At 40.3% G+C, this 26532-nt stretch overlaps 1 protein-coding gene across 4 annotated transcripts in view; it reads left to right on the forward strand.

The window, feature by feature from the left end:
- Nucleotides 1–26321, forward strand: part of ZNF521 (zinc finger protein 521) — a 229987-nt gene extending 203666 nt beyond the window's left edge. For all 4 annotated transcript variants that reach the window (XM_057367247.1, XM_057367248.1, XM_057367249.1 and 1 more), the window contains one exon: nucleotides 25488–26321. In XM_057367247.1, coding sequence (XP_057223230.1) covers nucleotides 25488–25517 — 30 coding nt within the window. In that variant the 3' untranslated portion in view covers nucleotides 25518–26321. The remainder of the gene's footprint in view (nucleotides 1–25487) is intronic.
- Nucleotides 26322–26532: the final 211 nt, after the last annotated feature.

Below are 26532 nucleotides of genomic sequence, written 5' to 3' on the forward strand. Positions count from 1 at the left end.
AAAGAAAGAAAGAAAGAAAGAAAGAAAGAAAGAAAGAAAGAAAGAAAGAAAGAAAGAAAGAAAGAAAGAAAGAAAGAAAGAAAGAAAGAAAGAAAAAGAAATGCTGAACAAGATCTGAAAACAGTTTTGAATGAAGGCATTATTTACCTTATATTAACATTCTGCAGTGTGTCCTGCTGTGAGAAGTGGTGGTGTCTTATTCCTGATGTAGTGTTACACTTTGAGACAACTGCAGATGACTGTTTCTAAATTATTTTAGTTCCTATTGATGTGCTAGAGGASAGTTGACAGAGGAAGAATTTTAGGCATCAGAATCTTTTTTTTTTTTTTGGTCAAAATACTTATATAGATTTTTTGTGAAGTATTTCCAGTAAAGTCAAACTGCTTTTTTTCAGAAACAAAAATAAAAGTATTTTTGACTTMCTGATTTTCACTTACTGACTTACTGAATTTTGTTGTTCATCTCTGATTAATAAAAATGAGGGAGTAAGGAGAAGCAGAATGATCAGCAGTTCCTGGAAAGAGAAAGGCGAGATTGTTAGGAAAGAACGATCAAAAAGAAAAAAAAAAGAAAGAGAAAATCAGGAAGGGAGAAGGTGGGGGTATGCAAAAGACAATTATGGAACACACGGTAGAAATTTATTTTAACAGTAGAATTCAGACTGGGTTTTAAAAAGCAGAATAGGTAACTGAATTATGAAGATGCAAAGCGCACACAGTGTAGTTGTGATGTGTACAATCACCTCCTTACAAGTCTGTCCCACCTAAAATACCTTTTCATTTCAAAATACATGGGAGCCCAGGCAGCTGCCTTCATTTTTTTTATTGTAATAAGAAAACCACATGTTCTTACACTCAAAATTTATTCTTGTCCAAGACTAAGGAAATATTTTCCCCTTTCCAACTAACCCTCATCCATTGAAACTTAAACATAACTGAAGCACCTGGTTTTCTAGTGAAGGGCACAAAAGAGTGTCGCTACAGAGAGAAATTSTGCTCTGCATGGGCTAGATGACAGTCTGTTGGTAGTGCCATGCTGCAGAAGGCTCTTAACAGACCCCATCTCCACATCCTTAGTAACAGCCTTCCTCTGGCTTATCTACACTTGCAAAAAGGAAGAGATATCCATTTACTTACACACTTAATTCACTGTGTTTATTATTTCAATTAACTTGGGTAGCCCCACCCCAGCAGAGAATGCATTAAAAAAATGCAGTGCCATCATGCCATTTGCATTTTTTTGTTGGGATCAGTGTCTTTCTGCTCTTATCTCCAGTTACCTACCCAGGCTGGTGAAAGGGCAGCAAAGCACTTAGTCAGAGCAGTAGGTACTGACCTTTGGGGTCTGCATTTGCTGAAAATACACCGGTCTCCAGCCCACTCTCATTTAAAACCTATTCTAGGAGGCATTGCTTTTGCTCAGACTATCTACCACCTGAAGCAGTGGAGTCTTTGGTAACTAACCTCGAGGTTAGGCTTCTCTAGCCTTTCACATTACCATGGTTTGTGCTGGGGCTTGCAACATAGCTGTATGTTTATTTTCACTGTCAGGAGCTGTTCCTTACTTTTAAATTAAATTTCCATCTGAARTGCTTCTCCCATGTACAGGACATGCTGATCATGTCAGATTAGAAGACAGGGTCCTCACTCCATGGTTGTTGGGCTGGCAGAGTGGAAACATGAACAAGGTAGAACAGGGCAGAATGCAGGAGCAGAGACATCCTATCCACATGTGTGGTACAGCTGACAATTAAAGGGAATTAATTCAAGCATACAGAAAATATATGCATTGTAATGGTGCTTAACGTGGTGTGTGACCCAGTACGATTCTTCGCTTAGCATTTTCTGGCTCCTGTTCAGAAAAAGTAGCCTCTAAGAACATAAGAATCCCCTCATACTATGTCCATCTCACCTTCTCAATGCAAAAATTAAGTAGGACTCTGTTTAGAAGTTTCCATTACTTTACTTCAGACACTWGGTAGGAATGCAAGACAATCCCACAGGGCCACATTCCGGTGAGAGCAGAAAACAAATGACCAATCCTGAAAATCAAACCTTCAATGTATTGCTCAACCTTCAAGTTGAAATAATRAAATTTTACCRAATTTGCTTAAGAYCCTTTTGACACTTCCTTTGTGCTCYGTGCACTTCCTTTAAACACCTTTGTGCTCAACAGCTATAGAACCAGCTTCAGGGTTTTTAGATACTGTGTATATGTGAAGGAAGCAAATGGAAACCTTCTGTAACAGTTAGAAGTTTATGCTTTTAGAGMGTTCCAAGTTGTGACTTTTCAAACTTACGTGTCTAAAAGGCTATGTGGTGTATTTATACTTCTGAAATGCAGTTGAAAAGGTATGTCCCTAAAAATGTTTATTCTTGGAATAGAAAGCTTTTWATAAGACATGCTTAACACAATAAGGGCTTTTCAGAAACAGTTTTGTAACAATCTCTAAATATTAGATAAGGAAGCTGCATTTATAGGGTGCCTAGATTTCCCCCACAAGATAAAAATCTTCTCATTGAACATTTGGACCATTCAATTCTCTGYAGAGGGTGGATATAACTAAATCAGTCTTCTCCATCCGGTATCCATAATACTGAATTTTTAATTGACTGAAAGGAAGCAAAGAAACTTACCACTAGTTTAACTTAGTATTGAATTTTCATTAAATTATCATAAAGGCATAAGACTTCTTTTTCCTGCCCACGTGCTATTTCCAGTGCCTGTTTCTTTTTGCTTGGTCTTACTGGACATAGGCATAGATGTTGSCTCTGGTGTTTGTGCTTCGCTTGTCTCTGATGAGGAGTAACCACTTCTTTCCTATTTCCAGTCCTAGTATTCATTCCATAGRAAGAGAATGATTTGGGTTGGAAGAGACTTTAAAGATCATCTGGTTCCAACCCCCTGCCATGGGCAGGGACAGCTTCCACAAGACCAGGTTGCTGAAAGCCCCATCCARCCTGKCCTTGAACACTTCCAGGGACACAGCATATTGTGGTGTTTGTGGGGAGGAATGAGGTACCCTTGTGGGGTGTTACCCAGGGTGAATGAATGAATTCACTTTTTGTTTTCTGCGGATGTTGCTGGATCAGAGAAGTATCGATGTCTGTACCTTTTTTTTTTCAGTGTTTTATCAGTGATGATAATTTTTAATATGATGCTAGCCAAGATTACATGATCTGAGCACCATTTTGCCCAATACAAAAATTACGTGTCTTTTTGGTGAATTAGGACATTTACTTAACTTCTTGTGACTAATAATTAGTTGCCCCTGGGGTAGTTAAGTGTCCCCACTTTRCAGACATGAAAACTAGGGCAAGAAATAATTGGATCAGCAGTTGCTTCTCATCCTGTTCAAAAGGGACCTGGCCTCAGTGATTCACGCCCTTGCTGCTTCCCATCTGGACTCCATCAGCACAGAATACCTGGGCATGAAGCCATCAGCCTGTAGGACGTTCCAGCAAATACAGAGAGCTGCAGCACTAGCCCTCAGTAGCAAAGGAGACCAGGAGCATATTCAATCAGCTCTCTCACTGCCTATACTGCCTTCCTACATGTTTGTCCAGTTGTGTTCTAAGACTCAGTCCTTAATATTCTTGGTGGACTGGGTCAAGCACATCTCAGAGATGTTCTGAGAAGTTCTTCCCTGTTCAGTTACAATGTGGWAGTTGACAAAGTTCTGCTTTGTGAGCATTTCTGTCAAAGAGCTGAAGTTTGTTTACTCAGGAGCTAGAACGTCCTCACAAACTGTTCTGAGAGTGTGGAACAAATGTCCACAGCAGTTTAGTATTACCATGGGTGTCCTCAACTTACTCTTTTAAGAGCAGAGTGCATCTAGATGTGCCAAAGGCTCCCTTCCCTCAGGTTAACATATACCTGTATGTAGATTTCTAAAGCTCCCCCAAAATCCCAACCCACAGCAACAGAGCTCTACCAAAACAAAATACACAGTTCCTTCCCTGGGGAAAGGATGAAAGAACGAATGARGCGCTCGTAGCAGATGTTACTCATGTCACTTCAAAACAGCAGGAGAACATTCTTAGCTCCCAGTACAAGCCGCTGAAACAAAGCAGGACAGAGGCAGTATAGAAAAGTCTCTGGAAGTTTTATGTCCTTCTCTGGATTTCCAGTTCTAACATTTTCTTGTTCCAAGGTTAGCACTGTTGAAACTAATCTTCCAGTTTCTTCCTCACTTCTTTAAGGGTTAAACTTTCYAAAGATCTCAGCATTGAAAAATGCTCCCAAAAATCTCAACATTTTTAAACAGCCTTTAAAAAGTACCGTTGACCTGAGCTGGAGCAGAACTAAGCAAGCTCTAGGCTATTTCAAGAACTAAAGGCTTGACTGAGACCTTTATTGGAGACAGTGGCAGAGCTGGGATTCAAACACTACATTCTCTCATTTGGGGGTCAGCTAGAGAAAACTGCTAATTAACCTGGGCTGGGGTTGTCTCCTTGTGGCAGAGGCCTTCTGGGGCCAGCTGGGAAAGAGATTGGTGTAGGAATAGCGTCAACCATAGCAGCAGTGGCRCCATTGCCTATATCTAGGATTGTTTTGCCAAAGCCCCCGCAGTAGCTGAGTCTGTGTACCATGTAGGTCCCAACAGCGAGCCTTCCATGACAGCAGGGGAGATCGTGAATAATTTATACTCTTTACACAAAAACAGACGCAAAACTTTYAAACCTGCAGGATGTTTTCTTCACAAAGAAAAGGCCTCGAAACATTTTTTTAAAGTGAAATTGGAGATTAGTTTTGGCATTTCTAGGTCCCCAAGCTCTTAGGGTGAGGAGTGGARCATAGATGCTGGCTTTCTAGGCCCCAAAGGCCAGGAGCCAGCAGGGAATAACTTTGTCAGCTCTTCTTAAAAAGAAGCCTACCTGGAATCCAATTAACAGCCAAAGCTTTAGGCCAACATTTTCAAACTCAGTGGCCTATTYCTGAGAGGGTGCTGAGCACTTCTAGCTGAAGTTAAGGCCAGGGCAAGATGCTGGTGCTGAGTATATCAGGAAATCAGGTCATAAACGCCTGAAGTTAGGAACCTTGATAAAAGCATAGGTGCTGAGCAGCCATAGCCTCTTTTGAAGTTTCAACAAAATACTTTTGATGCCTAAATACAGGCATCACATTCATTAATGTTGGCCCTAGTCCTTAGCAGGGAGTCAGGTTGCTTTTCTCAGAGCWAATGCCTAGGAGTCAGGAGAGCTGGATTCATTTGTAAGGTATTAACTTACTCTGCATAATTGTGAATGCTCTCCATCTCATGAATGAGGATGATGATAATGATACGTGTTCCAGAAATACTAGGATTGTAATAATGTTTGTGTTTTAGGGGACTAGACAGAGCTGCATGCATTGCAGGTTTGAGTGCTTTTTTTCCCAAACCCGTACTGTACATTGTATTTCAGATAGATACGTGTGCACCACTATGTGCATTGAGTATCTTTCCATGTCTTTCAAGATTTAAAAAATTCAGGCTTGTGTTCCTGAGATTTGAGACTTCTTTCCCCAAGAAGGGAGAATTATTTTCTTTGCAAATTTTCTCAAAAAGGCAATCAAGAGAAGCACGGTGGAGGCACTCATGCATTAGCTCTTTAAGGACATACCTTCAAAGTGTTTCCCCTGCAAGTCCTTTGCTTCAATGTCAAACAAAGTTTAAATACGAAAAGAAATACTTTGAATTCCCTTCCAGTGCCCCTTCCCTCCTGGGGATTGAGGGGTGTTATGGCCGCATTAGGTTTTCATGCTGTAATTCTTTTCTAAATAAGAAATTTCCAGGTTTGGAGCTTGWGAGTTCACCCGCCTTTGATTGGCCTATTCAAATGTAAACACTCCCTGTGGGTACTTCATTAGTTAATGAATATTTATAGRACATTGCAAAGCCCACCAAGCCCAAAGTGCCAGAGTTTTTCAGGGACCATTTTGATTTCACTAAATAGTGCTTGTCAAAGATGAGCTTAGTATWAATGTGTCTTATTTATCTTCACATACTTCATATACTTGTAACTCTGCATACCATAGTCAGCCTGTGAAATTTTCTACACTTTTTCCTGTAAAWAAGCAGGAAACAATCTCTTATACATTCCCTGCAAGAATATTCCTAACATTTCTAAAGTGATTGAATCACAATTATGGGTTTGTTTTTCTGATGCTTGAGTGATATTGTTGGTGAAAATACAGAATTAATTGGCAGACAGTATGGCAGTTAAGTGATAAATAYTGCATTTAAATGCACCATTTTAATCTTGAAAAGAAATTCAGACTTACAGTAGAAYGGTAAAGTACTGAAAAATAAGTATGCTGCTCTAGCTAAGCACTGACTGACACTCATGAAGTACCCATTCAAAAATAAGCTAAAATTTCTATTCCTTCTCTTTCTAGGGGGATAGAATCATACCCAAAATCGTGTGAGCTTGGATATATTGTCCCTATTTCTTCCTGTTTATACTCTTGTATGGCAGGATTCTTTTTGTAAAATATAAGCACCTATTTAAAAAATTAACCCATTCATCTCTTCTCCAAATTGAGTCATATGGTYTATATTAAATAGATTCTGGAGAATCAAGTAATATAGGACAGTTTGTAATCCCTATGACTGCAAAGACTGTGTCATRCACAAATGCTAAGTGAAATTTGTTGTCTCCAGTCTGAAAGCAGCAAGTGTTGACTCTGAAACATATCAGTGATGTTACATGTCAACATTAAAATCATAATATCTGAAATTTTTTTAGCAAATGGAACAGTGAGGTGTGAGATTTCAACCTAAAGAAGCAAATCAAAAGTTGCTGCAGAAAGGAAAAGGCACAGAAAGGCAGAAGAAGGGAACAAAAAGCAGAGGAGTAGAAGAGAAACAGAAAGATTATGGAACAAAGAAAGAAGCAAGATAGAAACAATATCTTGCTTGGGAAGGCAAACWTTTTTTCTTTTGAGTGATGCTGATAATAATGATAAGGCACTTGTAAAAATAAATCATGGTAACAATTAGTAGAAGTTCAATATTACATAAAGGCCAATTTCTACCATTAGTCCTTATAGGAAACTCAGCGAACATCAGGGAGTCCTGTCATAGACAGAGGGYAGGGAAAGCAGTAAATGTATTCCCTGACCCACAGATAATCATTAGAAATGGAATTCTGCTCTTTGCAGAAAATGAGGTTTTATCATCTGTGCCCTGAATGTTTCAGCCCACACCTTGCCATTAGTCAGATCAGCTGGCACATACACCTGGAGTAAGCAGAAGAAATAAGCACTCTGTTTGCATATGAATAATTTCCCTGGTAGATCAGTTCAGTTCTCTTAATTGTCCATCCATTAATTTCTTGCTAATAGAGCTGATATCGATGACTGATTTTCTGTGCTAARCAGGAAGCACCACTTCTTCATTCTAGGATGCATTCCTTCCTACAACTGCCCTGCTGTTAGCTACCAGTAGCTGCCATTATATTATCTTTCATCTGGCCCAGAGCTGACAACAGATGGCCATCTCCGGGACTGCCATCAGTGTGACTTTATGAAGCATCCAGCTATGGTGTATTGAGGAGCTTCATGGCCAGTTCTGCAAATCTGATTTCCCTTCCCCCTACCTCACTACTGGCCCCCCTCACTCCATCTCTGTGAATAAGCTCCTTATTCCTGGCTCCACTCTCCACTGGTCCTGTCATTTCCCAACAAGTGATGGCACACGGTTATCACTGGACGTTTGCAGCTCGAGGTCTGCCCCCTCTTCCCTCCGCAGCACTGGCACAAGGTTGTCATCACTCCCAGCATCCTCACCCCTCCATGTTTTTAGTATACCAGAGTATAGCTAGAGGGGTTGGGTAGCAGCAAAACTCCTAAGATTGGTAGTTCAAACCCTACCTTCCACTGCAGAGCACCTCCTCAAGCTTCAGGGATTTTTTTTTTTTACATTCCACAAGACATGCTGCCAAACCAGCATTGAGTATATTAAGTGTGAAAGAAGCTAAAATAACAATCAGAGAGCTAAAGKGGAGAAAAGTGTAAAATTCACAAGCATCCTGATTCCATTGGCATGTTAGATCATTTGGAGAAGCTCTTTCAACTGAGTGGCTGCTGTGCATTTTGGAGAAAGATTTATTGTTTGCTCTTGAMAGAGTTTCCTAAAACAAGGTACCTCCAGAGCCAACCCATATTTTACGAGAAATTCACATTTGTGTCCTTTATTGTGATATTTGCAGYGCATCTACAGCTAGTGAGAGTCTCTGCCCTCAAGCTATAAARGAGTAAGGCTCCATTGTTGGAGAGAGAGCAGCGTCTGTGAAAGGCTGAGATGTGGTAGRCAAGATGAATACTGCTTAAAAGCAGTGCTTGCCATGCTGTCATTTAGAACAGGAACACTGAGGATTTAAACGAAAGTGAAAGGCATGGTAAATGAATCCTTTAAAACTGGTCAAATTTTCAGCTGCCAAAAACAACAAGTTTTCTCCATTGATAGGTTCATTGAGTAGGAGGAAAGCTGGGAGGGGATGAATTCCCCTAGGGAGGAGGTGCAGATAGTTTGGGAAAACAAGGTGTGGTCAGTGATTCATGAAGAGACACTCCAGGAAACAGCAATCTTGGCTCAAAAGTGGTGGCTTTTTTTTTTTTTTTTTCTCTTTTGTTTTTTTTTTTTTTTTCCCTTTTCAGGGTAGGTTAAGTTCATCACTGGGCTATTCCATTCCAAGAATGAGTGGAAAAGACTCTGAATGGGTACACAACTGGAAGTGTATGTTCCAAAAAAATGTGTGTGTCCCCNCAGGAAACAGCAATCTTGGCTCAAAAGTGGTGGCCTTTTTTTCTTTGTATTTTGCTTTGTTTTTGCCTTTTTTTTCCCTGTCCAGGGCAGGGTAAGAGCATCACTGGGCTATTCCATTCCAAGAATGAGTGGAAAAGACTCTGAATGGGTACACAACTGGAAGTGTATGTTCCAAAAAAATGTGTGTGTCCCCCAGTCAGAAGGAACAGCTTGTAGGTTTAGCTTTTCTACCTGTTTTGGGAGGCGGTTTCACCACCAGTTTGTTTGATCAAACTGAGGCTGAAAGATTTTGGGTGGGGAAAGAGTGGATTTTTGCTGCCTCCTGTGATTTTATTATTTTTTTTAAGTTGAGCTTCCTTTGTGTTCAAAGCAGAAATTGAGTGTCCTCCACCCTGTTAACAAAGGAAGAGAGAAAGGGATGATTCAGTTCTCATGAACCAATACTGCTGAGTTACACACATTTCTACGTGCAGCTTTAGTTGTTTTTCTGTGTTGTTACAGTCTCATTTTGCAGCAGAATCACTAGGCACAGTCACAGATCATGGGTGTGTAAGTTTGCTCGGGGATACGCTGTGTCAGTGAATACTCTGCCTCCCCCCACACTTCCTGTCTGTAGATGTGTGCTGTGTAAGATAAAGAACCTGTGATATTGTYAAATATTAGTGGTGCATTTTGCTTTGCTTTGCATTTGTAAAGGTGAAAGGTGATTGTGCAGGAAAATGGAACAGTATATTTGCTGTGAGACAGGCACTAAGAACTCACTCCCATGCTCAGTTATAATTCATGACTGTACTGGTGGGAAGCCCTTATCCCTCTGTGGAGTTAATGCATCTCTACTGTAACCTGCTGAGAGCACCCTGTGTCCCCTCCCACCATCTGTGCATTCACTTGCGTGCTTTCTCTCTCCCCCTTTGCTGTGAGATCTCTTGGTGTTAAAACTGTCAGACAACTAGTGCCTAGTAAAGGTGGCTTTATGATGTGTATTAATGTTGAATTGTCATTTAAGGGTGAGGAGACAGGTAAAGGATATGTTACCATTTGTTTTAAGCTCTTGTTAGAAAATGCTGGGGAGAAAAYAGACAGAAAGGTAGATTTGTTTCTTCAAACAGCAAACAGCTTTGAACAGTACAGAGAAATTGCTACAGTTCAGGGTAAGAGGTATTGATGGCAAATGCATCTTTCTTCCTATCTAGGTATATTTTGCAGTTTCTTAGTACAGTGGATCTCTGTTTTTCCATGTCAAGATCTGAACCAATGGCATTGTAAATTGAGCAATATTTATTTACCCATTAGCTGAATTTTATTTTCTACAAGCTGATCTACYCTTTTAGCTGAAAAGCTCTCTTGCAGACTACGAGTTAATTGCTTCTTTGCTACCTGAGACTTGAAATTCCTGTGACCAAGTGCTATAAGCTAGTACAGTTTTAACTAAACAGGTWGTGTATGAAGATTTTTTATTATTATTATTGCTGTAAGGCACTGTCAGAAGACTGGTGAGACTGTCTAGCTTCGAAAGAATTGCACTCAGCTCACAGAGATTTAGATGATGCTTTATCAACCTGGCACTTTACCACAATATTAAACTCRGAATATGGTTAAAAGACCATGTACTTGACTGTCACGGCAATATTAATTTGCAGTGTTTCAGTGGATGTAATCTCATGTAGTCTGTTGTTTGTATTCCTCTAAAACTTATAAATCAAATCCAGACCTGGAATACCAGTGTATGAACTTAACAGATGTGCTGCCATAAGGGACCTGCTAGGTTATAAACTGCAGAAATGATCTTTTTCTATTTCAGATTTCTAGCTTATTCCAGGGAGATTTAGTAACCAAAGAAGTAAGGTGGAAGGTCACGCGTTAGGACGGTAGCACCCACCCAGCACTTGACGTTGGGTGTAATTGTCAGGAAATCCACCTCTAATCATTTTATTATTCAGTCGTAGCATCCACCATAGCTCCTGAGCAAAAGTAGGGCAAGAATGACTTCAGTAGCTCTGTGTCCAGGTTTTCTTAGGTGAAAGATCACTTTGAGATGACACAGCTGAGTAGTCAGGCTGAAATCCTAGTTGGTATTTTATTAATTTTGCACCAAGATAAATCTTGAAATTCTGACAAACTCCATGACAGGTGAAATTCCTTCTTGCAGAATCTGCTCAGCAAGAGGCTGCTCATTTCGTTCTGTTCAGAGGCAGGCAACAGGAGGGCAGCTTTATAATCAGCCCTCAAAGGAGCCCCGGCCGCCCCAGAGCCTTGGACTGATTGAATAACTCCTGGGCCTCTTCCCCTAGGCCTCCATCAGCAGGGGTCCTGTGGAAAGCAATCTCCCGCAGACTGGCACTGAAGTGAGCTTTAAACTACTATTTTCTGCTCTCCAGAGGAGCCTGGAGTACTAAAAGATAGATGGACTGCAGATATTTTATGAGAAACTGTCAGAAGAAGAGCAGAGTAAATGTTTTTTTCCCTCCTTCGAGTCACAYGCTGCATCACTGTAGAATTTTTCCCAGAACCTTTTACACTGAAAGTTTGAAATTAATTGGTTTCTAACCTTAATTTTCACCCTCCCTCTTATTTTTCTTTTTTTTCCCTTCCCTCTTTTTCTCCTTCTCTTTTTTTTCCCCCTTAAATATTCACTCGGAGGCCCTTTGCTTAACCACAGTTGCAGAAAATCAGTACCATTTGCACTGAAATATTTATAATGACAGAATGAAAAATTGGATTCATTTTCTGGCCTGTAGCCGAACAGTCTGCAACTTTGCACAGCATTGTTTAGCATCTCTCATTCCTTCCTTTCATTGGGGTCCTTTTCAGACACACACACACGCGCTGCCCATGCTTCAGAGGAATGTTTAGCAAAACATAGAGCCATTTTTAATCTCAGCCTTGAGAAAACAACTTGTCTCTAACCCTGTCACCATTTGGGGGGGGAGGCAAAGGGGGAGGTCCCCGGGAAGTGTGTAGAATTCCTCTTTCAGGAGAGATTATGGAGGGTGACATGCAGTAATCTGTCCTCTACAGTAAAGCAGTGAATGGCTGGAATTCTGCAAGTTGCTTTGGTGTGTTGCAGGGGAGGCAGGGTGGATTCAGTACCAGGCTGGATAGCAGGATCTTTCCAGTAAACCCTGTTCTGCCACCAGTTCCCTCCGTGGCCTTGAGAAACTCATTTGCCCACAAAGGAAGAGGTTGTCAAAAGCTCCCTTTTGTGCCTGAACAGAGACTGTAAAAATGCCCTRTGCTTCTTTGCACCTCCAGAAAACAGAAGATGCTGGAACTGTACATATTTACTTCCCTCGAAGCAATGGTGTGAAGGTGAAGTGGTTGATGTTTGCAAAGAGCTTTGAAAATGAAAGTGCAGATCCTCAGGCTCCAATTTGCATCCCCTGCCAGTATAAAAGGTACCTTAGTCAGACAGCCAAGGATTCCCTCAGTACGCAGCAAATCCTGTTTATTTTGCAAGCTGGTTCTGTATCACTCCCTTTTGGTCCTCACAGGCATGTCTCAGACTCTGATGAATTCCAGGGATTTTTAATTGGTATAACAATCCCATGGGGCTATTATGAGCTGGCATAAGTTCAGGCAGTGTTAGGAATGCTTTAACATGCRCTGAGGACTGTGATAGCCCATGATTTGAATGTTTAGGCCACATATATTTAYGATAATATGCAGTGAATGTGTAGGAATTAATCTGAAAATGCACACAATTTAGCACAGAATTGTAACTCTCTACAGATGTCAGACTCTTGTGCAGAACTTAATGGAGAAATACAGCTGTGAAAAGACATATTTCAAAAACCCTTAGAAATTACTCTCCATGAATTTGTAGATTGTYTTGACAATACATTTGTTTCTGGAAAAGCAAACCCTGTGGCCAAAATCGTAATTCCTAATGCCTAAAAAGAGCCTTCTTGAGTCCATACTGGGTCCCCCAAGGATGTGGCTTGGGAGCGGAGGTTGGATTCTGCAAGGTGTTGAGAATCTCCTGAAAATGCAGGTGACAGAAATTGCCTATCAAGGTCCAAAAATGTAATCTCACTAACTTCACCCATATCAAATTTATGACATAGCTCCATTGCTGACAGCAGGTGTCTGGGTATAGTACTAAATTCTGATCTTTCAATTCCACATCACTCATCAAAGCACGAACTTTTCATTTTTTTGCTTTCTTCTGTAAGAGCTTCTTTATTCTGGCTCCCTCTCAATGCCCTTAGGAGCAGGAGCACAGCCTGAGCAGGTTTGCCCAGAAGCAGTAGGAAGGGGTGGACATCTGCTGTAGGCATCAGTGCAGCTCAGCTRACACTGCTCAGCATTCCGTGGTTTGTGAGCAACACATAGCTCTTTTCATTCAAAGTTTCTTACGAACTTGCAGATTTGTCTTTTTGTCATGTTTCACAAGATACTTGGACAGGTCAGCCTGAAGTGATGAGAGTTGTGATACAAACTTTGTGTCTTAGAAATTGTGTCTTAGAAATTTTGCTTGCAGTTGTTTTACTTTAGTATCATTTTGATTTGAAAAGGAAGTTTGTACAAAGTGATGTGATTTTAGGATATAACAAAAAAAAAAAAAATCCAATATTGTGCTGCATGTATTACAGAGATTTCCTGCTTAGCCCTTATTATTGCTTTCTTATTTACTTTTTTCCTTCATSTATGCAAATGAAGAGCAATATAATTTTTGTTACTTTTAATAGTTACTGAGAATCAAAASTAACAGAGATGAGAAAGAATGTGAACTTTAATTGCAAGTATTAAATATGTTTTTAAACTGACAATTTGAAAGCAGATTGTCCTGACTATTCAATCACACTTTAGGAGAGGTCAAATACCCAGAGTAGACTCAAACTCAGAAGTATTTCTTTGTTTGATCTGACCAGGACACAAATATACAGGTGCGTAWTAGGCCATAGGATACTGAAAACATTTGTGGGGACAACAGACTACAGACCAATAGACTACAGACCATAGTGAAGTGACATAGATTTGTAATGGAATGGTGTAGAATTGTTCCTGAACATCAGGGGTCTCAAGAATATTCCCCAAACAAACGTTGTATCTCACTGCTGAAGACTGTACCTTTGTGAGAAAGCTATTTTCTCTGTGGGCCTGAAATGTTGTGTGGGTTTTTGTTTGGAGTGCCAGTGTGTTTACTAAACTTATCAATTTATAAATTTTGCCATGGTAAAGTAACTGTGAGAGCTTTAAATTAGAATAAGTGCCACTTCTATGTGGCAGGTTCCTTTGAGGGCTTAYTAGAAAGCAGGCCTCCTGTTGCCTGCCCCTTTATGCATGGCACTATTACTATTTGTTTATAGCTAACTTTTGAATATATATAAGTGTGCACTCTGGTATGATGAATTGCCCTCCAGTTGTGAAGATTCTGTTTTTTTCTTTTCTGGGTTCAAGATAATACTTCACTTTAAAGGGTTATTTTTATTAGGTGGGCTTTATTTTGACAAATTAAAATTAACTTGGAGTAGCAAATTATATAAGATCGCGAGGGTTATAGATTWGCCTCACCATAGCTACAGCACATCCTTTTGTAAAGGAATTAAAGTTCTCTGTTTCAGATACCTTGGCACTAAATGTAGACAGCAAATGAGTGTAAGTGTTGTGTCCTGTTATTTTCCTCACAAATGTGATTCTTTTCACTCAATCTCAAGATTGCCCCACTAAAATACAGTCCTAATGGGCAACGAGGGGTGAAAGCAGCAGCTGCAGGAGGCTGGATCCCCTAGCAGGAGATAGCCAAGGAGGCAGGGGTACCACGGCATCACAAACCAAGGCTGGAGGTGAGGGGTGGGGGCATTTCTTCGACTGTCAGTACAGGGTCAAGGCAAGATCTAATGACATGTCTGACTTGCAACGTGTCACTGGCCAGCTGTCTGACAGGGAACAGAATGACCAGCCTCAGAGAATGACATTTGGTAGGAGGATACTTCATCTGTCACAGGGAGGAGAAAAAAAGCATAAAAGATGCTCTTYGTGTGGTACATCATTGTGCTTGGGGGAGGACTACTAAATTGTAGGAATTGGACTTCACTGCCTTCCCCCCTTTTATAGGTTCTGTAAACAGCGGAAAGTGAGAGTAAAATTCCTYCCATTTAGCTGTGGTCACATTTCACACTTCTTTTACACAAATGCAAATAACMAGAAAAGAAACAAACCAGAAAACAGAAGACAATAGAGAATCCAAACTTTTGCATTTTATGACCAACAACCACAATGACAAACATGAAACATTATTGTCCTGGCACAACATGTTAATAAATGCTCCAGATTTATTACTTTACAGTGTGTGTCCTCACAAAGTTTAGAGAAGTAATTACTTCGTTGTAAAGGGGAAAATGCCATTCTGGTCTCTCTAAAAGTCACCTTTAARACATGGGGTTTCTTGGACAGAAAAGGGAGGAATTCAGATGAGTTTTGCTCTAAGAAAAAAACATTTCAACACAGGGTTCTTAGCTGTCTAACTAATCACCAGCTATGAAGGGATAAAAATTGTTTTTWGTTTCTTTTCCAACCAATAGATTCATAATTCACACACACTCCAAGCCTGCCACATAAGCACTGTCCCAGTTCCTGCTATTCCTTGTTTGAAGAGCTATCGGAATAAGGAYTGTAAGATGTCCAAGATGGGCTGGCACAGTAACCGGTTGTGAAGGAAGTCAGAGAGCAAAATCCACAGGGGCCTCTGCTTATCAGCTCAGAAATCCTTGGCTGTTACCATCAAATCTCAATCTGGCTTTCCTTGCAAACTGTCTTGAAGGAAAATGATGCACCAATGTGCAGCWGAGTTTGGAGCATTTAGAAGAGGAGGAGAGCTAGCAGAACACCATAGCTTTTCCTTTTCTATCCTACACAGTCTAAARTTGACATACCATGGACAAGAGGACAAATTTTCATTTACATTTCTGATTCCAGGATCCAAAATACACTCCCATCCACTGCTGCATTCTCTTAACTGGGTGTATGTAAGCTTGCTAGATGACTTCAAATATGATTTCCCCATGTGAAAGGCAGGTCTGTCGATTTTAAAACTGGGCTTGTTCAGGCTTTGCTTTCACCTGAGCGAAAATGTTTTTAGTCACTGCGAGTTAATCTCAGGCTGATCCAAAACCTCCAGTGCACCGAGTGCTGTTGTACAAGGCCCCACGCACCAGCTGGCAGAGTGCAGGGACTCCAGATTCCAGGCTGTCCCCATGTCACCTGGTGAGCACAATGCYCCACGTTATGGCAGGAGATAGGGAGGGGAACTCAGCGATCGATACAAGTGTGGGATGTGTCTGTCTGTATAATCAGAGTGTGGACAAGTTACAGCACTTTTCTTTCAGGCTGTTATCAAGAAACTTGTAATTTCACTTGTAATTTTGTTCAAAGGGATTCTTGTACATGCACCTGTGGAAAACTGGAAAGTATCATTGTTTTAAAGGTTGCCCTTTGCATATAAATCACAGCTCTGTGTGCTTCCCCATTTTAATTGGGTGACCTTTTGAATCCTTTGGACAGGAGCTTAAATTCTGGACCTGCAGGTTGGTTGAAGATTTGAAATCAATTCATGTTTTAGCAGTTCCTCTGTTTAAAAGCAGAGAACCCAAAATGGAAATTTGAGAGGAAAAATTCCCCTTGGAAATTTCCTTTTCCAAGTCATAGAAAACTTCATTGCAGACCAAATAGATATGCATARAATCCAGATTCATTTGTCAGTTTAATCCTTGGAAAGGATCAGGGTTCATTGAGTATGAGAAAAGGAGGAGGAGCAAGAAACGTGTAAGTTTTCCAACAGGACATTTCTGTGCAATTATCAGTTTAAGCTTCCATTATTTGTCACTAATTACTGCACTGAGCTGTTAAATATTTAGTAGTAGTTTGTTTAATTGGGTTTGACCTATAAAGGAATCTGTGCATAGCATAGCTCCTCTTCCAGGAGCCAGTTCCTCACTCCCAGCTAGGCAAATTTGTATTCACATAAGATGAATGCATATTGTCAGACAAAAGRTTTTGGTTTTGTTTAGGTTTGTTACCTCCCTCTCCCCCACAGATTTATTTGTCTTTAAGGTATCTGAAACCAGAGCACAAAGCAGAAATACTGCCTGTGGATGTAAAGTGGGAGGTTGGTCAAACTTAAACTTGTTTATGGATGTATTGTAGAAAGCACCAGCATGATAAATTAAACATAACAAAGAAAAAAAAATTAAAGCAGAGCAACAACTAGCCCATGAACACACATATCTTGTAAAACACTGATTTAATCCCTGAATATCTTATTAAGCAGTATTGCCTATCAAGGCTTGTTGTCCCCTGTTACTCTGTTGTACAATAGCTGCAGACAAATCTGTATTTGTTCAACTTTGGGTTCTGCTTGCTATGTCTGTCAGGGTGAAAAGACTTCTGGCTGTGGCCTCTGCAGAGGGTGTGCAAGAATCGATCTGTATATGAGCAATATTCACTTTGTTTYAAACCCTAAAGGCCTGGCTCTATTCTTTCTTTTTCCTATCTTGAAAATCCCTTGATTTCAGAGGCGGTTTTCTTAATTTATACCAGGGTAACCATAACCATATTCTAAAGTAATAAGACTTTTGATAAATTTCTCAGAAGTGCCTCCTTCTGCCTTTTTTGTTTAAGATTTTATTCCCACTTAATGAACAATTTTCTTATTGGGGAAAAAAGCTTGTGTATTAATTTCAAACATTTTCGGTATCACAAAAGCTTTGTTTTATTACAGACAAGACTTAGACCTGGATCCTGATTATCAGTCCAGCCCTTTTGCCACATAAAAGAACAGAAATGTTTCTTAGTTTTGAAGAATTGCTGTGAACATGCCCTAACCATTGCCCTCTCTGCCCATCACCACCTTGTTTATGGGGGTAATGCACACAYCTTGCCCATGCAGCCAGGCACACTGTTGCCTGAAATGCAAGGCATTGTTGCAAGTTTCACTGTATTTCAATAAACAGCAGGCAGGGTAAAGGAGGCTTATGGGAGGTGATTGCCTGGCACCATAGGTTAAAACAGCCTTCSAGCTACTCTGATTTATGTCAGAGGCTTAGCTGGGAGCCCCCTGCCAAYGCTCATAATGAGGAAGGTGCAAGGATGGTGAACAGGCATCTGTGTTTGTGTCTGTTCTCTTCTAGTGACAATGATGGAAATCTTATTTGCTGTTCCCGGGAATATATGTCATTCTTTTCCATACAACAAATCTGTGATGTATGTACTCGCATATAGTAATGAATCCAAAAGGAATCATTGACATTTTACTAGTGACTTCCTGGAGGTATCTGAAGAAAAATAGGTGTCAAGGGTTTTGGTTTGGTTTGGGTTTGGTTTTAATTTTCACTTTGCATCCCTGAGAACATGCTCTCCAATCTGAGATTTTTTTACACGTAGTTTTTCTCTGGCCCAGCTGGAAATGCTGAGTRGAAGAACCAGAACACTGGGAGTTTTACTTAAATATGATAAAGAGGAAAATCTGATTAGCAGTCATGCTTTTTCAGAAACATTAACATATATCAAATCACATAGCTTAGGTGAATTATTTATATGAATGACTGCAATTCACTGTAGACTTTCCTAAATTATCATTGTCARCAATGGTCAGTCATGTCCTAAGATGACCACTTAATTGGCCATCATGTCTGAGAACAGACCTGATTCTCAAAGGCTGGTAAACATCAACTCACCACACATAARTGGTATTTATGGGAACACAGATCCTCTTGGGATTTGGCCCATTTTTTGTTGTGGAAAGCTCTGGTTTAGTTCAGATCAATTTCCCTGGGAATCTGAAGTTTCAGARACTCTGTTTTGTTAGGCCTGTGCTGGTGAGCAAACTTGGCCTGGATGAAACTCCATGCCTATTTTAGTGTGTTTATAAATTCATTGTTGCTCCTCCTGCTCTCCCGGCTGCACTACAGTCCTGGAGATGGTAGTGGCAGGAACACTTTGCCTGGGTTTTTTCTGTTGTCTCCAGAACTCCAAAGTCTTCATGCAGCTTCCTACTTTTCACCTCGGTCCAGGTCCCTCATTCACTCCACACAAGTGTGACCATTGAAATACGAATATATATTCATTTACGTCAGAAGCATTGCAATTTCTGGGGTGAAACACATCAGAAATATTTGTTACTTCAGACATTCCAGATACAGCAATTAAGTTAATTTCTTGTAAGTTCATGTTTTATGAAAGGAAGGATGAAGCCTGAGAGGGAAATAATTGCTCATTTGTTGATCAGTTTCAACTGAAATTGCTCGTTTTGTATTTCACCTGTGTGAAGAAGACAGAAATGTTTACAGTCTGAGTGTTCATAGATGCTCTGTCAGTACAATGAAGGATTATAGAATCATAGAATGGRCTTGGCTATGTCCTTAATCTTCAGTTAATTCATGTGGTGGAGTGCACTGTGGAAGTCATTACCCTTAGTATGGGAACCCAAATCCCACCTATACTTCATTTTTACCTGAATAGCAACTGAGCCTTAGAAACCCCACATAACTGAATATTCTTAATTGCTTGCAGCAGCAGTGCAGCCAGGGCCATAATGTGTTGGGGCATTGMAAGTAAGTTTACTAGTTTCAGATGCTTCGAAATGGCCCAGATATTCTATTGAAACCAGCTTCTATGCAGATTTGGTTTCATGTCTGATTTGGAGTTGGCTGAGCCTTTTCTTCTCCTGGGATGAACATCAGGAAAAAAAATACTAACCCTGAGGTCTGTGAAGCTGTGAAATAGTCTCCCAAGAGGAGCATTGGAAGCTCTAATTAAAATTGGACTGGGCAAAACACTTGAAATTACACTATAGGCAATAATCCAACACTGGCAAGATGGGTGGAGAAAACGCCCTAATGGGTCTTTTCTGTCTTTGGATTCTATGAATTCTTGTTCTTCTCTTTTATTATGCTATTTCACCTTTTTGTTTAATGGTGACATAGTGTCATCTAGAAAGTATTATAAGACACTATTGTGAGCTGAGTGAGATGATGTTAAATGTCAAAAGAAAATGCAACAGCTTTTCTGCAGGTTCACAATGATTATATGGAGATAAGGAAAGAGAAACTGACTGTAAGCGAGGGACACGAGTGCAGTGGTTTTGATCTGTAAGACAGTGGCAAATGCATTGCATGCCTGCAATATGCATGTTTATCATTTTGACACTGTGTTTCATATTCTCTGCTTATGAAGAACAGCCAYATTCCACCAAATCTAACACAGGTGTGGAAAAACAATTTACTGTAACTGCGTTCATCGCTCAGATTGCTGGAGACATCTTCTATCCCAGTGCTGCCCATATCCCCAAGGACCTGGACTAAATAATATATTTTTACATCTTAATTTATAGTTTGTATTTAATCTTAGTATCGTACAAATCTAAGTAACTCATCRATTCAATCCATGAGTGTAATCATATTACAGTTACAGGAAAGAATCCTTCAGCAATATAATGGTGCCTTGACAAGAAACTCTGTGCTGCAATATTTGAAGCAGCACAAGTCTAAAGAAACAGGGTAAAAATCGCCTTTTATGATACCTTTTTTATAGTTTAGTCTGAAAAAGGTTCATTTATTTGTTTTTGATGTTACCAGTTAATACTCCTCTTCCCTCCTCCCTCACCTTTCCACATGGTATAGTATTCCAACAGCATCCAATATGAAGCTTTCTGGGTGAAAGGTCACGACAAACAGTTAAGTAATAAAGCATTGGACCGAAGTTCTGGAAACCATGTTGATCCTGTGAAATACTAGGTTTTGCTAGGCTTGACTTTCCACRAGGCTTTCTTTCTCCTCCTTTTGTTCTGGAAAAGCCAACATCCTCTTCTTAGCTGCATACAGTTTGAAAAGTATGGCACAGGATAAGAAGTTGGAATAAAAAAGAAGGGAAGAGAAGCAGAAAATCTTGATTAGAAAGTATAATTTAATAGAACGTGTATTGAACCAAATGTATTGATTAATGTGGTAGATATAGTACTTATATTGATTCAAACTAGAGATTTAGTACTAAAAGCTGTAAGCCAAAAAGCTGTTGCAGATTGCTACAAAAGTCAGTTTAATGCTGTCCTTGAGAATGCCTTCACAAAGAAATTCTTCTAATGTTTGAGGAGTAGGTAGAATGCGGTATATGTCAGTTTGATCCCGGAGGGTTTTATTTTGTACTCTAATAGCTGTTACGAGCCTACATTATATCCAAGGAGTAATTTTCCTTAGGGGTGCCCAGCTCGCTTTGTGTCAATATTCTAGCATTTTAAGTCACGTACAGTATATGCTTCTGGGAACAGTGCAGGAGCCAGCCAGACTCATAATGGTCTGCATTCATTAATAAAGGCAGAAGCTTCTGTCCCTCCATTGCCCACTACAGGGATGCCTCCCTGGTCTTCAGGGACCCGTACAGACACATTTAAAGAAAGCTTTATTTTGAGTGGGCAGGAGATGAAATGCAGGACTTGCAGGCATTTCCTAAGTCAGCTATATGCCCGAGCACAGGGGTGACCTTAATGGGTCAAAGAAGAATGCAGGTCAAAAGACTTATTATCCAGCCTGTTGGAAACCAATTGCTTTTGTTAAAAAAAAAAGTAAATTGTAGCGCTTAAAGGTTGATAGTAATGTAGAGTTCTGTTTTACAACCTGGAACTGGATTGCAGTGCGGTGGGGTGCATTTTTATTTTTTTCAATGCAGAAAAATCCAAGATGGTCTGTAATGTACACAGATAAAGGATTCCAGATAAGTGATAACATGTAGGGTACCATAATTACTTAATCAGTGATGATTGATTACTTATGTTTGTGTTCTTGAACTATGGAAAAAATAACATGCTGCTGTGATACTGTTACCATCTGTTGAAATAATGCACCTACATTTCATCTTTATACCTCTTCACRCATACCCTCTTTGTACTGTTTGTCAGGTACAGCCATGTCTTGTTTCATCTGGTCATAAAACACAGAAGTCCCATTTAAATTGAATACAACCGCATTCAGGATTCACATTAAGGATTCTAATGGGCTACTGAGTCTGTGGCTATCTGTGGGTATTTTTTTCTTCGTTAATTTTGATGCTGTGGGCGGGAGCTTTTTGCTAGCTATTACCTCTCATGTTCCCTCTGAAACACAAAGGCATGCACCAGACAACAAGAAGTATTATTACCTCTTTTGTCTSAAGCCTTTCTGCAAAGAAACCTTTTTTTGTATTTGTTTGCCAGGGAGATTCTTCCACCCAGTATTATCCTGAAATTCTTTGCTCGCTTTCAAGTCCTTAACACTAACAACAGGGATATCTCAAAGCATTTTCATCCARAAAAGTGGTGACATGTAATTTTATAGTAGGTCACTTAACAGTTGGGATTCTGGATTCAGTTATCAAAAATAATTATTTCTAGGAATAGAGCAAATTCACTTACAGAGTTTATTTTGCTTGGGAAATATACTGAACTCTGGTTTTCCCAGGTAATATGCCTGCTTTCCAGATAACACTGAGACAGAGAAATTTGGGATGTAGGAGTTGTCTTGGTTTGGGTCTACACCATAACGAATGCAGTGACACACACACACMTCCTGTTTCCCTGTTCCTCCATTTTGTGCATGCAAAGCTTGCATTTGTATTTGCAAACTAGTGTCTCCTCATGAGATCCCAGCTCTTGGAAATTGGAACACAGCTGTTGCTCAAGTCCAGGAAAGATTATATTGAGAAAAAATATTTTCCCCTTTCCATGGCTAAGCAGGAAACTGACATTTTTGCTTTGTAGGGAGACTACCAAATAATTAAACAGATGTGCTTATGTGCAATCAGATTTGGGGGAGGCAAAGAAGGGGCGCATATGATACCTCCTGCACTTTGCTAAATGACTTCTCTTTGGCAAGTGGATRAGCTAATTGCTCCAAACTCAGGCAAACTAGTTGAAGTTTCTGGAGGAGGCGTTTCAGGTTTGTCGAGGGTGTGTTTAGTGAAGGGCAGCTCACTCTCCTCGCTGTACAGGGGATCTCAAGTGTAATATTGCACACTCCCCGGGTGTGCCACGCTCCCATGGCCCCGCCACGGCCCTGCCGGCGGGAGCTCCAAATTCTGCTTTCCCCATCTGCCTGATCTCCCACCGCCGGGGAGGCGGGAGCTCGCTGCACACGAGGCACAGAGACTATCGGAGTCGAGATCTGCTGTGTGGATAATAGAGGAGAATTTTTGCCCTAAATTTTTAAACACAACACCCCTCATAAAAACAACAACAGTTCATAACTGGGATTAATGTTTGCAATTTTCAGTCACTTAGACATGGGGTCTCCAATAGATGGCTTTTGGTAGGAGTGGAATATGGCTCTCTGTGGGATTGCAGAATTTTTCTCCTTTTCTTATCTCTCTCCTCCCATCCTTAGCCTGCTTGTCTTGTCAATGTTATGTTCCTGAAGTGCTTCCACTTCGTATTTTTTTGCTACTTAGCCAAATAGGTATTTCTCCCTCGTTCCTCACATTTGGGGAGCCTTAATTACTTTGGAAACCATGGATTTTTTTGACTGTTTACAGCATGTATGGTTGCCTTTTTAAGGCTTCAACTGTTCAAAGCATTTCCTCATGTTCCTATCCTGCCCTGTCTCCTACACTGAAATGCTTGTTTGTTCTTTTTCTATTATTTCTTCATTATCTCCAGAGAATCTCGTTTTGCACCAGGTCACAGGAGTCAGGGACACTAAAAGCTGGGGCAAGTCAGTCCTTATGCTGTGTTTTATTTTGTCTCCTTCGTATCTGAACATTTTTATTTTTTAATCAAAAATGTCATTGCAGCAAGAGTTACAGCTACAATTCTAAAACACCTTTTGACTGTTTCATATGCAACTGTGCATACAGCTTCATACTGATTATGYATTTTTCACTTAGTGAAAAGAAATAAAAATGGTCATGACTGACGTGCTTGCTCTCAGTAGACTAGAAACAAAAGATCCCCCCCCCAAATATCTGTCTGCAATGTAACAATCGGTACATTACTTTACCTGCTCAGAAGCAGAAAAAAAATCAGAATTCAGGCTGCCACCCCATATTTAACTTGTCCTGTTGTTTCTGGGTACTGCAGGGTCTCCAATAAGCCTGCGGTGTTATGCTGTAAGTGCTGCAATAAATGGACACAACAGGATGACAAAAGGACTGACTGTCAGGCTTAACTCTTAATTTCCTTGCTTTTGTGCTTTAAAGTCAGAGCCCATTACCTGTGACCAGCCAGCATTTTTGGCTGCAGCTAWTGTTACTGCTTTACAGCATTTTGAAATGATTTTATGGGAAGGATGAGGAACTAGATGAAATCAAGTGGTGGAGTGTATTTTTTTAACACTCTTTGGCCTTGGACAGTCTGGAATTCCTGCCATCAGCATTAAATCATTTTGTATTCACATCTGGAAATTGCATCTTTGAGTGTCACTGGGTCATTTTCCTTTAATCTTGAGAATGGCACTACATTAAAAATTCCTCAGTCTTACTGTAAGATCCTTTCCTTGCCAAATGTCCCATGAACTATTATTTGTGTGCGTGCACAGTTAAGGGAGAGTGAAGGAGGACGGGAGAGAGGATTCTTAGGCTGGTCTGCAGTCACGCTGTATTTCACAGTCGTTTCGCTGAGGCTGTTTTCATGTGCTCTTTCATGGGTGGCTCTGGAGGGTATGGTTCAGTAGATGTTCACTTTGTTGTAAATGATGACTGTCTTTTGGGAACAGGTTCATCCTAAAGTGTGTTAGTCCAAAGAGGTTTAAAGACAGATTAACTTAATAAAGTAGAGCGAAGGGTCTTCATGAGCTGGGAGCAAATCACGGGATGTGACACCCYTGCCCTCTGGGTCACTGCCCCAAATCTGGCCCCGATTACTAAGGGGAAAATTCATCACTAATCAGAGGCTGCCCTGTTGTCTGAGAAGGAGCATTCACAGACATTTGCTAGGTATTTGTGGATCCAGTGTACATTGYAGAAAATGTAGCATGTATTGGATTGGTCCCTTGCTCTTAGCTCAATCCTTGTGAAGGATCTGAGCCAGTAAAGGCAGCATGGTAGCATCTTAACTGAAAGCAGTCAACTCAGTTTGAGGGGTGGTAGAAAAGAGGGTGAAACCTCTTTTTTCTTTGCTGCTAGACTTGGTGATTATTTGTTCAGGAAAGAAGAAATTAAGACTCCAAAGTCCATGTTGTGTTATCACCCATGAGGCACTGTATTCATCTGAGGAAGAAACTTGTGGTTTTTGGTGACCAAAGGGCAAGCTGTGGCATCCCTGCCTGTCTTCTCATCAGTCTCTGAGCGCTCTAGCAGAGAGTGAGTCTTACCAGACTGTACTGTGCCATACCATGTAGGGGGAAATGGGTTTGCTGATGTTGTGCATTTGAAGCAGTGCCACAGTCTAGGAAGCACAGGCCAGTTGTGTAAGAGTTTTACAGCAAATGTACTTCTCATTTTTGCAATGCATAAACCATAAGCCCTGTGTAAGCGGATACCAGAGGCATTGACCTGGTCTTCAGTTTCACTGGGGAAGGTCAGCTCAAACCCAGCCTGGAGAGAGTGCGTTGCCCTTCTTGTGGCACATGTAAAGAATACTGGTGTGAAACAGCTGGGGAGAACTCCTCTTTTCCATAATGATGCTGTTTCTGGCTAGTTTAAACAAGGAGGGGTCAAGAATACACTTTTTCCAGCCTGTCGTTTTGCAAGATATGTTGGGAGAATTGTTTTTACGTACTCCTTTCGCACAGAAATGCCTGTCCTGTGACTAAGTTGTTTCTTTTGTTTTCGTTACAGAATCATACGATGACCCAGCACAGCAGTTAGTGCAAGGCCCGTCTCTTCCAGAGAATTCTTTGTGGCACAAAAAGGGAACACATTTTACTCTTTGCACGAAACTTTCATTGTTAATGTATATTATTCAGAATCATTGTATTGTACCATAAAACTTGTATTATCRAAACTGTTGGATGTTCATGTGTTTGAACTTTTGAGCACCGGATAGACTTCCTGTATATAAAGTGTTGCACATGTATTATGTTGTCTGATACTAAAATGGTCTTATAAAGACAAGTGGACTTGGGCCCTATTCAAGAAAGATACAAATAATAATAATACTGTGTGAGGGGAAAAAAATAGCTTAAGAAAAAATATCATTTTCAAGGAGGAGGGAGAAGGTAATAGCTATGTTCCATTACAGCTCTGTTTGGCCTCCCTTTCGTTTAAACTTCAGTCTAGAAATCTCTCTTTTGCTATACAAACGGATGAATCTAAGACTATTTTTTATTGCTGAAGATTCTTGCAAAAAATATGAAGAGACTCTTTCTCACAGAGCAGGAACCCACAGTTGAATAAGGCCCGTATATATATTTGTAAGCCTTGCGATATGACAGATAGCATTACCATATATGCAATAGTTGTTATGTAGTTTGTCAAAGAATTTTTTTTCCTGGATACCATTTGAAGCTTTGAGTGTTCAAGACTTTCCTTAATGATTTCACACGGCCAAATTCTTGAATCAGTTGAACTAACCTGTATGTTACTGTTATTAATGTTTACTCTGCGGTCTGAACCTGGAGATTACTGGAATTGTTTTCCAAAAGGAAATAAATTCAGTTTACCATTATGTGAGAGTGTGCTTTGTGTCTTGTCTTTTTCCTTTGAAAGTAGCATTATTGTTACTGCTGCCATATTACCTAAAGAGCCACCAAGATCCTGARCCTCATTGTATCAGGATCTGGACACTGCTCAGTAGGGAAAGGTCTCGTCTTTCTCTTAATTTCTTATTAAATAAATGTAAAGGTAGAAACTGGTCTGCTGGCCCACTGCAAAGCAATGTGTG

Source organism: Malurus melanocephalus, unplaced genomic scaffold (assembly GCF_030028575.1).
Source record: "Malurus melanocephalus ecotype Western Australia unplaced genomic scaffold, MMel_1.1 scaffold_76, whole genome shotgun sequence".
Classification (NCBI taxonomy): domain Eukaryota; kingdom Metazoa; phylum Chordata; class Aves; order Passeriformes; family Maluridae; genus Malurus; species Malurus melanocephalus.